The sequence below is a fragment of the Sus scrofa genome, chromosome 13 (assembly GCF_054392235.1).
Source record: "Sus scrofa isolate SSC_HxYL_T2T_F1_AM1 chromosome 13, Sscrofa_HxYL_maternal_Yorkshire_Landrace_v2.0, whole genome shotgun sequence".
Taxonomy (NCBI): Eukaryota; Metazoa; Chordata; class Mammalia; order Artiodactyla; family Suidae; genus Sus; species Sus scrofa.
This window is the reverse complement of record NC_139395.1, coordinates 41,447,932-41,462,791: the sequence shown is the minus strand read 5'-3', so window position 1 is coordinate 41,462,791 and position 14,860 is coordinate 41,447,932. Positions and strand designations below refer to the sequence as shown.

The window sequence follows — 14,860 nt, the reverse complement described above, 5'->3', positions numbered from 1 at the left end:
ACGTCCTGAATGTTTTTTAAAATTATTCCAAATACTGAAGCCTGTTCCTGGAATGAAAAAATTAAAGAAAATAACACATTTATACATGTTAGACCTGGGAGAGTTTAATGGAAATAGCTGACAGACACTCTGGCTTGAGGCTGCTTCTCCAAACCAGCAGCTGCAGCCCCTCTCCCCACTGAGCCCAGAAGAGAAAGGCATCCCTGGTGACTAAGACCCTCCTCACTCATGTGGGGAGCCCACGCATGGCCTCTCCACTGAGCCTATAACCACAGTTGGTACTCTCACCCCACAGAGTTAGCAAACAGTTTTTTAAAAGTTCACTATTTCAAAATGTTAACTTACTAAAATCAGTGAAGATTTTTTTCTCACCTAAACTGGGCCTTGATATTGCTAGGGCTTGCAGACCTGGTCTGTATTTCTTTTTCTTGCTTTTCCCTCAGGATTCTTTCAGCAAGTAAGAAGTAAGTGGCTGTGATGTGGTTATACCTGTTGGTTTCCAGGGCTCTGAGGAAATAAGGGAGAGTGAATATAAGCCACATCAGCAGGTTTGTTTTTTCACAAACAGAACTAATTTTCCTTAAAATACAAGCAAATGAAATCCAATGACCTAGAATCTTCAAAATAATGGAAAAAACACATATAAGAAAAAACATCCTTGTAGTGATTTAGATCATTCCTAAAATTCTAAGAAACAACTGCATAAAAATGTTCAATTAATGAGGAAAACTCAAAATGTTGATGGCAAGTGAGCTGGATATCAGTTTTAAAGGCATAAGATAATGAAGCTTTCAAGGATGTATGCGTTATCCAAAAATTTAATGTCTGTGTCAGTGTTTATTAAACTGGCTTACTTGCTTCCAAAAGAACTATGAAATGAGTTATATGAATGTGCACTGAAACACTAGTAGCAATCAAAAAAATCAGAAAAAGGTTTTATTTTTATACTCTGTCTTTACTGGCATTTTTAGACATTTATAAATTATTAATGTACTAAAAGCATGTCATTAGCCTCTTTAAATAAAATCTATGCATTCATTCATCCACTTCAAAAGTAATGCTCTCTGAGTATTCAGTCTGGCTGGCAATGCGCTGGCAGGTGCTAGGGCACGATGCCCATCAGGCACATGGCCCTGCTGCTCTCCTACAGCTGGCCTGCTATGGGACATGGCAGTAATGTCACAGAGGATCCACAAGGTCCAGAAATATGTAATTATGGTTTTCTGGAACCTTCTGTAGCTAGTGAATATACACAATGAACACTAAGAAAGGAAGCAATACAGGGGTCACTTCTTACATGTGCAGTGGGGCCACAGCTAATGAGGGCGGGTGGGGCTGAGTGAGAGATTCTAGGCAGAGCCCGAAGGGAAACCTGGGGGCCAGAAGGACTTCTCAAGAGTGGTTTCCTCAGCCGAATACTGGACAAAGCTGTAGGCTTGTGTGAAGGCAACCAACAAATATACCTTTGAACTCAGGAATCACCCTGCAGTGAGGAGCTGTTCTTAACATGGGTAGCAGGCAAGAACTGCCTGACACCAGCTAGAAGGACTGGGGCTCAGGGAATCACCTGAGGCATTCAAACTGCCCCTTCTATTGGATTTATAATTGAATTTACATGAGTTAAATAGTTCTATACAAATATGCATGTATTTAAGACAAGACTATTAAGCCACTTCAGGGAGAGGCAAAGAACCTTTCATTCACTCAAAAATAATCATTTTCTACACTCATAAAGTGACTGTCCTTGGTAGAAAGGGCAAGTGTCCTACTCTTCTCTGTTTAGGTCATCTCAGTATCTATGGGTCAATCTGTGAAAGCTTATAACACACTCTGAAACCTGTAAAAATCTATACTTAAACCAAAATCATGAACCTGACTTTATTTTTGTAAATCCTTTCCAGTGTACCCTAAAGATACATGTCCTATGTGTGGATACCTTCCTGGGGACCAGGATCCTTTTTATTTTCTTTTTTTGTCTTTCGTCTTTTTAGGGCTGCAACCACAGCATATGGAGATTCCCAGGCTAGGGGATGAATCGCATCTATAGCTGCCAGCCTATACCACAACCATAGCAATGTGGGATCCGAGCCATTTCTGCGACCTACCCCACAGCTCACGGCAACACTGGATCCTTAACCCACTGAGCAAGGCCAGGGATCAAACCCGCGTCTTCATGGGTACTAGTCAGGTTCATTAACCACTGAGCCATGATGGAAACTCCTGGGAACCAGATCCTTGAGTGCCGCATGTGACAGTCTGACATGCTACAGAGGTCAGTCTGGCCTGCAGCCAGCCTCCTCTCCCCTGAGGTCAGTTATCAGGGTCAGATCACACAGGCCAGAGTGCCCCTCCTGATAGGAACACTTTTTTTGCCCCCCCTAAAGTATATCCTCTTTCCATCATACCCAAGTGTTTCTTCCAACAGGTTAAATAACTTTCAACTTTTCATTTGTGGAAATGATTCACATTTTTATAGATGGGACCTCTAATAGAAGTGAATCAAATGATTGTTAAAGCAAGTGCATCTTTATGTAATCATTGATTCCAAACTTCTTAGGTTATTACAAACTGGTTGGGTTTTAAAGAATACAACTAATAGTGTGTGCATTTTGTGGGTTCCAGGTTACGGCAACAAGGGCTCTAGAGAGCCAGACAGTAACTATTTTGCGTTTTGGAGGTCATACGGTCTCTCTCACAACAACTCTGATACTGCAGCACAATGCTGCTACAGACAACATGTAAACAAAGGGGTATGGCTGTGAGTCACTAAACCTTTACTCATGAAAATGTGTGACTGGTCAACCCCTGATTTAGAGGACTTGTGGTATTGCCCTGAGTGTCCCTACTTCTCTGTGGGGACCAGAGGGAGACCAGGGAATGAAGAGGATATAGCAATGGACAAGGCATGTACTGGGATACAAAAGTCCATTCCAATCCACCTCTGCAGGAAGGGACTCAGTGACACCACTAACAATGGTTTACTTGTTCACTGGTACAAAAATAAAAACAAAGACCAACAAAACCTATGAGCCAGGCACTGGGCCAGGAACTCTAGAGATAAATGACATAACCCCTGCCAAGTGGGAATTCTATCCATGACACAGTGTCCATGGGCCCTGACATGTTAAAAGAACTCATTCCAAGGACCCAAAGCCCACGGCCCTATACTGATGAGTGCCAACATACTCGACAATGGCATCCCGATCTGCTATGTCCCCAAGCACCATGCGCTGAATGATGCTGTTGTGCTCCTCTTCCGAGAGGTTTTTATATGACACAAGGGGGATGTTGTACTTCGTGGCTGGTGAAGGGTCCACTCCCAGAAGCCAAGGATGGTTTTCAATCTCTTCTAAAGAGGCCCTTCTCTTGGGATCTCTCTGTAGCATCCGTGTGATCAGGCTGGAAAGGAAAGCAAGTCCATGTTAAAGCAAACAGCTGTGGGGGATTAGTAACCGTGTGTTACTGTATTTATCAAAATTGTTTCCTAATCTTATACCATCAATTTAATTACATTCACTAGTGGAGGTGGTGAGGCAGATGGGAATAAAGAAAATACAGTGCCATAAAATTCATAAAAAAAATCACAACCACCAGATATGCCGATAAGCCAAACACACAAACGCAGTTTCCTATCATCTAGAATTAACTCCTGGTACCAACATCTGTCCTTGAACTAACTGTGGCAAAACAACAGATACCAACCGTGGCAAAACCAGATACAATGATCAGCAATGACATACAGAATAGGGTGCATGAGCCAACTTCTATTTCAGGAAGAATGAATGACCATCCTGATGAAAGCAAACAAAATGCCATATATTTTAAGACATATATTTTGTTTAAAGGCATTGTGTTGGCTAGAAGGAAGAGTAGGAGGGAGGAGGTGAGGGAAGGAGGGCAGACCGAAGGACAGACAGATGAACTACTCATCAGGTAAAAACAGAGTAAAAGCAAGATTCTTAGAAGGCAAAGGACAAAGCTGCCCTCTGGCCTGATTGTTTCTGCTTGTTTCTGTTTAAACACTCAGTGCATGAAACAGAATAAAACATGTAAGGCCTACTGACGGTGGGGGATGCAATTCTTGGAAAGAACTTGATAGATGTTCTTGATTCACCCTTCAGTGTGAGGGTGAATGAGAAATGAGAAACAAATCTACTGCTAAGATGTCAAGAAGGAAAACTGCCTGCCTCAAAACTGGCTATGGAGGTGGAGTGGGAGAATTTCTTTTAAGAACTACAAGCTGATCCTCATACAAGTTTGTAGTCCAAATTAGTGATATCATATCTGTGTGATATACATATTGAATAAGTTAATTTTAAGAGGTTTCAGGCTGGAAGTACCCCTAGGCAACTAGTAGAAAAGTAAATGCAAACTCCCTATGTAATATTACAAGAAATTTGACCTCACAGTCAAAAAATACAAAGGAACCAAGGTACCACTGCAAGAACTAAAATATATGATGGCAAAATCAGAATGCAAAGACTTCAAATACCTCTACATCTATCAGTGAACACAATAAATATAAATGGAATAAACTCTCCAATTAAAAGCCAAAAATGCCCAGATGGTCAGAGGAGATTAAACAAAAATCCAACTCCCAATTTTTAAAAAATATGTACCCCCAAACAAGACAATAAAAGATTTAAAGTAAGAGGATGGAAAACTATACAGCACATGAATGCTAACCAAGAGAAGATTGGTATGGTTAGCTAAAACTTATCTAGATAACACAGACTGACTTTAAGGCACAAAGCACTATTAGAGATAAATAGTGATACAAAGCTTCAATTCACCAGTAAGATACAATAGCTTTCAACTTTTTTGGAACAACATTCCCCCGAAACACCCAAAGCAAAAACTGATGGACTTTTTAGAATTAAAAAGATAAATTTACTATGGTGTATTAATGGGGTAATAACTTTTTAGTTGCCCATGAAATACTTTTCACACAGCAGAAGACTATCTCAGTAAGTGATAGGTCAAGTGTCAAAAAAACTCAGAAGGGATGTAAGCAATTTTGAATAACATAATTAGCAAGCTTAATCTTAAGGATTTATAGAGAACTGACCCCAACAATTAGAAAACAAACATTCTTTGAATTCAGAACAAAAGGATTATTTGCAAAAGCTGACTCCATGCTAAGCCATAAGCAAGCCTTATCAATCTGAAAAAAACTAGTACCATACAGACTATATTCTTGGATCACAATGCAATTAAGTTAGAAATGAGTGACAAAAAACTAAAAACTCTATACATTTGGAAATTTTAAATACCTTCTAAAAGGGTAAACAATCAGAACTGAAAAATAACAAAAGGACTACACATCAAAATTAGTGGGATGCAGCTAAAATGATACTAGGAGGCATTCATAGCCTTAACTACTATGTTAAAAAGGAAAATTTGTGATGTGAATATCTGACATAAAAAAGGAAAAGAACAAAAGGATTATTGGTCCATGAAGTAGGTAGAAGGAAATAATACAGAAAAAAGAATCAATAACATAAAACAAAAAAATAGTAAATTAATAAAGACAAAAGGTAGTTTTTGAAAAAGATTAAAAAATTAACAAACCTCAGACAAGACTGATCAAGACAAAATAGAGAAGGCAAAAAATCAACATCAGAATGAAAAATGGTGGCAATCCCACTTTAGACTTCAGAGGATGTTATAAATAAATGGGGCCAATAAATTTGAAAATTTAAATAAAATGGCCAAGTTCCTTAAAAACAAAACTTAGTAAAAGTTACATAGGATAAAAGAGAAAACTGAATGGTCCTATGGTTATTAAGATAATCCCTCTAGGAGGAAGACACCAAAAGTAAGCTTCTAAGATGTTAGCACTGTTCTTTTTTAATTTTTTTTTTTTTTTTTTGTCTTTTTAGGGTTGCACCCACGGCATATGAAGGTTCCCAGGCTAGCGGTTGAATTGGAGCTACAGCTGCCAGTCTATGTCAGCCACAGCAACAGCAGATCCGTCATGTCTGCGACCTACACCACAGCTCACAGCAACACCTGATCCTTAACCCACTGAGAGAGGCCAGAGATCAAACCAGCGTCCCCATGGATGCTAGTCAGATTCATTTCCCCTGAGCCATGACAGGAACTCCTAGAGCTGTTTTTAAGCTGGATAATGAGTACAAAAGTGTTCATTTTATTACATACACTTTTTATCCCTTCTTCTTGATATATATCAACATAAAATTAAGTTACTCTGCTTTAGTTCTTTTCAGAAGGTGCTATGGAGATACTCCTTGAATTACAAACACCTAACATAATGTATACCCACAGACCCGTGGCGTTGCTTCCTGGGGTAGCGAGTAATAATAGTAAAGGCATAAGGATTATGATGAGGATAATCATTAATATTCATTTGAGAGCTACTTATGTGCTAAAGGACTAAGCCATGAGTTTTATGCACAGTAATTTATTAAGTTTCACAATAACCCTGTGAGGTATCCACCATTCTTAAGATCATTAATAAACTGAGAAGCAAGTACTTGAACCCAGAGTGTTTGAATACCTAAGTTCTTAACCATGGCCAAAGACGGTTAAGCATCTTCAAGCTATCAGATTTCCTTTTTACCAGCCAATGGGAGAAACCAAAAACTCTGTTTCTATAGCAAAATCCTTCAAGTAGTAGCTATAATCTCAGCTGACTTTATTTTAAAGTATCACCCACAATATCAGTGAAATACTGAACTTCAAACAGTTCTTTTATTCTATTATGTATTTATCTCTACACATATCACAGTACTATGGAATACTTTAAATGCCAAATAACTTGCATGTACTTCTTCCCATAGCCACATGAACCAAAACAGAGCTCTTCGTTTTTTTTGTTTTTTTGACGCACCAGCAGCATATGGAAGTTCCTGGGCCAGGATCAAACCCGCACCTCAGTTGTGACCTGCACCACAACGGTGGCAACACCAGATTCTTAACCTGCTGTGCTACAGGGGAGCTTCTCCAAACAGAGCTCTTTAGTCAACCGGGGGGAGGAGTGCATGAATAAAATTATGACACTCTCTGTAAATCCTAAAATGATGTGTTGATGGTCTATTTCAGGAAACAAAATCCCCTAACTCGTCTCTGGAATGCCAAATAATTCCAGGTGGTTCTGCTTTTTGCTCATGCAAAAAGGGAAAGCAGTTCTTATGGTAATTCTTCAAGTGGAAGTAACCATCACTCCTGGAGGGTAAGAGGCATAGAATGGATGGATGTCTTGAAAAATTGCATATCTAAAACACAGACTAATACATTCTATACACCAATATTAAATGTCAAATCATATTCTGGGGTTAACTCCCCAAAACATACTTAACAAGAGCAGAAATATTAAGTTCAAAAATTAAAATAAACAAAGATAATAACCCACATGTGTATCTTTTTGTACTTACTCTTTACACTCTTTAGACACATGGGATGGTACTGTATATTTGCAATCCATGATCATTGTCAATGTTTCACTGTCATTGGCCTCTTGAAAGGGTGGCTGCCCACACACCAACATGAAAAGGATCACTCCCAGACTCCATATATCTACAAATCAAAGACATACTGTTAAATACTGAATTAGTTAGAAAATCAAAAACACTAAGAGGAGTAAAAGTACACTACCAAACTAATTTTATTTTGAACAGTTAAAAGCATTTATAACTGAAAGTAAAAAGATCTAGGGAAGAAAAGCCCCAGTAAGGGAGGGAAGGTATATGTCTTGTTCCCTGTTTTTATATTCACCTAAGACCCAAGCAAGTATCAGGCACATAGCAAATGGTCAATAAATGTTCAATGAAGAAATAAATTAATTCATGTGTTAATGGCAAGAACATCAACTGGAAAGTACCCAACAAGGTTCCCAAACCAAGAGACACACACTGTTATTTTCCCCATTACATTATCTACTAGAGAGAAAACTAAGATATTAACACTCTGAGATATGAAGAATTTTGCCTAAAGTCACAATTGTCCAGGTTGTTCTTTAACCTCAATCCTGGTCAGATAAACAGATCACATCATAGATAAGAAATTAAAGCTCAGAGAGAAGAGCAATACTCCTGGGCTGGGATGTCAATGAGGAAAAAGACTGGTTATGCGTTACTTCAGAGGAAATAACTAGGACGGAAGGTCTAAGTAACCAGGAGGCACACTTGGACTTAAAAAACAGCATAAGTTACTTAATAAAACCATGAAAACACTGGAAAAGATAGTAAGTTTCCTATCGATGTAGGTATTCTAGCAAAGGCTGGGTAACCACCTGCCTAATTTCCTGCATATGACATTCCTGTACTGATTTTAAGGTTGGGCTAGCTGACTTCTAAGGACCCTCTCACCGCCAGCATTATGGTAAATACCGTAATAACAAATAACCCCCTACTTCTTGCCACTAAATAAAGAACAAAGCCATCACTCAGATGGAAAAATGATGCTTTTCTTAGATTTAAAAAAAAAAAAAAAAAAGGATGACTCCATTTAGAAAGGACAACACAAGTAATTCCTTTTTCCAGAAATTAAAGTATAGCCATGATTATATGAACATTCATATAACAAGACATCAAGAAGCTTTCTAGGAGTTTCTGCTGTGACACAATGGGATTGGCGGTATCACCACAGTGCCAGGATGCAGGTTTGATCCCCAGCCCAGCACAGTGGGTTAAAGGATCTAGCATTGCCACAGCTGCAGCACAGGTTGCAACTGCAGCTTGGATCTGATCCCTGGCCCAGGAACTCCGTATTATATTAAATAAATAAATAAAATAACATGTATTTATTTTTAAAAAGCTTTCTAGACCAGCAAAACAGAGTATGGGAAAAGGCCTCATGGCCATTGTCACTACATCTGTAAACACTCAACTGTTGTTTTCATTTAAGCTTCAACACCCAAAATTATATAGGTTCATGAGAACTAAAACTTGTTAATAATGTATCTTTTACTTGGTCCAAAGTAAACAAAGATGGCAAGAAAGGCAGAAACCCCTAAGTTATACACAGTGATATTTTTTATACAAACAATAAATTTTACTAAGGATGCTCCAATAGAAATTAGTGAAGGAGGGAGTTCCCGTCGTGGCGCAGTGGTTAGCGAATCCGACTAGGAACCATGAGGTTGCGGGTTTGGTCCCTGCCCTTGCTCAGTGGGTTAACGATCCGGCGTTGCCGTGAGCTGTGGTGTAGGTTGCAGACGCGGCTCGGATCCCGCGTTGCTGTGGCTCTGGCGTAGGCTGGTGGCTACAGCTCCGATTCAACCCCTAGCCTGGGAACCTCCATATGCCGCGGGAGCGGCCCAAGAAATAGCAACAACAACAACAACAACAAAAAGACAAAAAAAAAAGACAAAAAAAAAAAAAAAAAGAAATTAGTGAAGGAGATGGAAATATCTGCTAAAATTAAACCATTTACATAAATGAGAATTAAAGGGACCTGAGAATCACCCAGTTCAAACCCTTGACTCTGCAGCTTCCCTAAGAGGTCGCCTGGCTTTACTTGGATGCAGGAATTACCCTAGCAATGAATTACAGCAAACTGGCTCAGGACTCCCCTCCACTCACTGACCCACTCTTCTTTATCTCCATCTTGGAACAGAGGCCATCCACATTCAAAGTCAAATAATCTGAGTAATGGTAACTAACTGAACCTGCTTTTTTAAATATTCAGTGAGAATAATTTATAATCTCAATTCTAGGAATATACCTTATTAGCTTTTTAAAGGAAATTTATATAGTTGATATTTAACTTAAACCCTCTTTGTACAATATGAATCTGCTACTTCTGGTCACCTGCTCCAATTCTCAGGCCACCACTATGAAAAAGCGTCAATTACAATTATTCTCTCTTTAATGCATGTGTCCTGCATTTTACAAAATACTCATAATCTACAAATTACCTGTAAAGTAAACCCACCCATGTTCATTACACAAGCAGGGAAATTCAAGTTTTTGTTTATAATATATTCTTGGCTATCTCTTTTCCAAAGAAGGGGGGTATGGTAAATGGCTTACTATAAAAATGCATAAATGTAAAAATCAGGATAGTTGAAATAAAAACTTTCTCCTATTGTTAAAATATTGACAATGTCCAATACTACTACTATAACCAACTCTAACCATTAATACATATGTATGTGAATATTCCTATCTTTCCATTTAAATCCTAAAAAACAATAACTTCTATAAAATGAGCTTGGTTACACTATTTCTTCCACCATCTCATAATTTAACTGTGGGTAAACTAATTTGGGTTTTTATTTTTTCTCTATGCTAAAGTGGAGATAATATCTGACAGCACAATTATACAAAACTGATGATCTAAAAACATAACAAATAATATAAATATCAACTAATAATGACCCCAAATTCTTATTTGGTTAGAGAAACTTTCTTTTTCCGTTAAGTATTAACCTCCACAGCAACAAAGGGAGTTCTTGTGTGGCTCAGCACATTAAGTACTCACACTGTCACTGCAGTAGCTCAGGTCGCTGCTGTGGCAAAGGTTCGATCCCTGGCCCAGGAACTTCTACATGCTGTGGGTGCAGCCCGGAACAAGCAAACAAAAAAAAAAACCAAAAGAACAGCAACAAGGAAGTCCATTATTTGAAAATGTTAGATCATTTGCCCAAGCAAACTAACACACTCTGCTAGTTAGGAAGTGATGCATGACTAGAAGAGTAAAAAAATGACAAGGAATAGATATACATGTTTCCACTTACTTCAGTTAGGGTTCAAATAATTTCTGAACGTGGAAATGCTTATACTTTGAGAAACCTAGCTAAATAACATGATTTGAAGCATTTAAACTGGAGAAGAACTGAGGCAGTAAAGTTTTGGAAAGGGTGAATGACCCTCTTACTGAGACAACATTATTCAAGGGCCCGTTTATTCCATCTTCTTATTGTCCATACTTTGTATTTCCTTCTTACTCTACTTCTTGTCTTTGAATCATTAACCTTTCATCCTTTTTATTTATTTTATTACTCAAATGAATTTATCACATCTGTAGTTGTATAATGATCATAACAATCTGATTTCACAGGATTTCCATCCCATAGCCCAGGCACAACCCCCCACCCCCCAAAATTAGGGAAGCAATCCCGTTTACCATTGCATCCAAAAGAATTAACCTTTCATCCTAAGGGCCAAAGGAAAAAGATAAAAATAGTCACTAAAGGAACACAAAGTGGTGTGTGTGCCTTTAATCAAGTTAGTAACAGTGAGGTACTTCCTCTTAAAGATGTTCTGGGCATTATAGAAGGGCTAGAAACCATATAAACAAGACAGAGCCCAGCATACAGAAAGCCCTCCCAAGGAGGCTGCTGCTGCTGCCCTGCTCCTGTTCACCTGTGCTCTATTCTGGACAGTGAACACAGAAATAAATGAGACACTCCCTTGCTGTTACAGGGCTACTAATTCATTGTGAGAAACAGACAATGGGTAATAGAAACAAGTAAGCTTAAGAAGGCCCAAAGCCAACACAAAGAAGAAAAACTAATGGAGATGGGGGGAAAGAAACAGGGAAGGCCTTTTCAGTAATTCAGCGTGGAAAAGGTGATAACTCAGGGGTTTGGTTCCCAGGACTAGACACCTGGTATTACAGGACTAAGAACTGCTTCAAAGGAAGGGAGGTGGTACTTGTCCTAATAAAAATTCATTTAGTGGATATTTAAAATTATCTTTTCTGTTAAAAAAAATAACTTGCTACTAAAACTACGAACTCACAAAGTATAAGATCATAGCCTCAACTTGAGATCCTACGACCACAAGGGAATCCACCAAGTCTGTAACTGGAGAGGTAAAGATGGGTGGGGAAAGTTAGAGAAAGAGCATGGAATGGGGACTTTACATTATTTTCACTTTAAAAAATACTAGTGGAATTGTTTATTCATATTAAAGGTCCACAGGTTAACAAACATCAACCATCTGAAAAATGATACTAATATTGATACTATCTGAAGCATTTGTTTTTATTTTGGACCTGGCTATAGACCCTTGGTTAATAATAGAAAAAGAAAACATCACTTCATAGAATACAGTTCCTTTGATTAAAACAAAAACTTTCAACTCATAGAACTGTGGGTGAGGTGGAAAGATAATAAAGTCTCTGTTAGTACAAAGGATGGGAATTACTGATCCCCTTACTGGCTTTCAGGCTAGCTGAAAATAAGATCTCAAAAATGAGCGCCCAAGTCTCATCTGCTGACATTCAGTAGGTCAATTCATCATAATTATGATGATCAACTGAATTATGCTATTTCTAGAGTTGGAAGTGGAGTTGATATTACAAAGTTCATTTAGGCAAGCTAACAAAAGAAAAAAATGAAAACAAAATAGAATAAAAGAATGATTAATTTGAGGAAAAGTAACTGCAAGAGGGTGTGGAGGGGGAATGTCACGACTACTGAGAGGTTTTCTGAAAAATCATTTCTGAAGTGAACTATCTAGACAGCAAAAGAATGACGAGGGATTAGAAAGTAATAAAAATAGGGAAACCAGAAGAAAGGTTTTAGGTAAAAACTTCTATTTTTCCCTCTGGATTTCTTTTATCAGTGTAGCAATAAGTCATGAAATCAACAGGAACAGAATGTTCTAAAACCGCTACAGATGAATTTGGGACCAGCACCTTTTACAATACCACTCACAAGTGGCAGAATTTATGCAATCACTTTTCAGTTCCAACTACGGTCAACAGCAACTGACATATGACCCAATACTAATGTTAAAGGGAATGCTTTCTCAGAATAGCAAGTACTGCTGTAGTAGAAGTGTGCAGGTTCCAGGGGGTCTATAATGAAACCTAGGACCTTTGTTTCTTTTTTTGCACATGGAGGTTCCCAGGCTAGGGGTCTAATTGGAGCTGTAGCCACCGGCCTATGCCACAGCCACAGCAATGCCAGATCTGAGCCGCATCTGCAAACTACATCACAGTTCGTGGCAATGCTGGATCCTTAACCCACTGAGCAAGGCATAGAGGCCAGGGATCGAACCTGTGTTCTCATTGAGGCTAGTCAGATGAGTTTCTGCTGAGCCACAATGGGAACTCCATGGATCTTTGCTTCTTGTATGATATTCAGAAACCTAACCTCTATGGTCTACTGATGTGAATTCCTACCCACACAGTACGAACGACTCACCTATGTTCAAAATCAGCTAGAGCTCTGGTTACTAAAGATTCTTTTCTGCTCTGAACAAGATAACTAGTTGGATCTAAGGGACATAACTAGAAACCATAGGGAAAGTAGAAAACTGTCAGGTAATCTGAACAGTGTAAGAGTGAGGCAGAAGAGGAGTAAAGAATTTGGACAAGTCCATGTTTTAGAATAGCTCTATTATTCCTGGTTTATCAACACTCCAGTTAGAAGCAAACCTTTATTATTTAACAAGGAATCATTTCTTCTCTTTATAAAAAAGAGTGAGAATGAATATCATCATCTCGCACCTACTTCAAAAAACTTCTTTCCCAGACCTGAATGCACCTAAATACACCTTGGGGACTTCAGAAATAAATGTTGCCCCAAAGAGGCTTATCATCTTTTACCCAAACCTATTTGTCCTCATTTGTGTTCTAACCTGGTCACTGGCACCACCACCCACCTATCCCAGACTCTACACTTTGTGGTCCTCTGACTTCCATGTCAGGGAAATCCCATCAATTCCAACGTGTGCTTCACCCTCCCTGAGATCTCCCCATGCTCGCCTGCCAACCTGGCGACCTGGGCTACCTGGGCTACCTGGTAGTTTCAGCATCACCATAATACACTGCAATTACAGATGCTCTCTTGTCTTCCTCCATTGCTCAGAGCTCCCAGAGTGCAGAATATGTCCCCTGCACCCAGGTAATGCCTGCTCGACAGAAGTGTGTTGAACGGAGTGAGCCTGAAACTAAAGACAAAGCAGTACTTCTGCAAATACTGTTCAGGTAGAGCCCCGCAGAAAGCAGCAGAAGTCGAGGTTTAAGGTACATGGGTAGTGAGTGTACTTCATGTACTTCAAATAAAAAGCTGAAAGGGAAAGGGGACTAAGAAGTGCTGAGAGTAGTGTGTGTGGGGTGAGGGGAGGGAGAGTCATTAAGGACAAGCTGCAGTGTCAGCTGTTTAAGGCATTATGCAAACTTGTTTTTTCAAGTGGAGAGAAAACAGGGAAAAGTTCAAGAACCCAAAGGTTATCAATCACACACTGTGGGACTATACACGTTCACACACATCCAAACCAGACAAGCAGTAGACACTCTTCCAGCTCAACATTCCTTCCTAAGTCATTCTGATACCAGTTAGGAAATGAACTTTATAGACGCCAGGCTAAAACCTAAGAGCTGTGAGAATTCTCTCAGTATGGCCTAGTGAAAAAAGTATGCCTGGGTTAAAGCATCAGAGAGACCAAGGTTCAAACCCCACCAGGGCCGTTTAACTAGCTACATATTCTTGGCCAAGTGACCTGGCTTCTACATGTCTTAGTTCTCTCTCCTCTAAAATGTGGACACCACTACTTATCTGTTTCTTTCTAAAAGTGTGTCTGGGCAAACAATACTATATGTATCATTCTAGATTGTAGGAGTAGGACCAGCAGGAAAAAGCAAAAGGGATTTCATGCTTCTTATCAAATATACTTCTGCGTTGTTTGAATTATCTCACAAGAACATTCGTTTATTACTTGAATTAGAAATTAACTGTTTCAAAAATAAACTCAAAAAGACTTAAACATGGCTTAAAGACATTTCTTTACATGACACCATAGAACTACTAGAAGACACAAAACATTTTTTGACATAAATTGTACCAATGTTTTCTTAGGTCAGTCTCCCAAGGCAATAGTAATAACAAAAATAAACAAATGGGACCTAATCAAAGTTACAAGCTTTTGCACAGCAAAGGAAA

At 38.9% G+C, this 14,860-nt stretch overlaps 1 protein-coding gene across 6 annotated transcripts in view; it reads right to left on the bottom strand.

Annotated features, from left to right (window-relative positions):
- SNRK (SNF related kinase) overlaps nucleotides 1-14,860 on the bottom strand; it is a 55,299-nt gene that overhangs the window by 7,673 nt on the left and 32,766 nt on the right. For 5 of the 6 annotated variants that reach the window (XM_021071715.2, XM_021071716.2, XM_013981529.3 and 2 more), the window contains 3 exons: nucleotides 7,398-7,539; nucleotides 3,187-3,399; nucleotides 373-507 (listed from right to left, as the gene is read on the bottom strand). In XM_021071715.2, the coding sequence (XP_020927374.1) occupies nucleotides 373-507; nucleotides 3,187-3,399; nucleotides 7,398-7,539 (490 nt within the window). Of the gene's footprint in view, nucleotides 1-345; nucleotides 508-3,186; nucleotides 3,400-7,397; nucleotides 7,540-14,860 lie in introns of all 6 variants that reach the window. The other variant, XM_084987939.1, reaches the window with a different exon arrangement.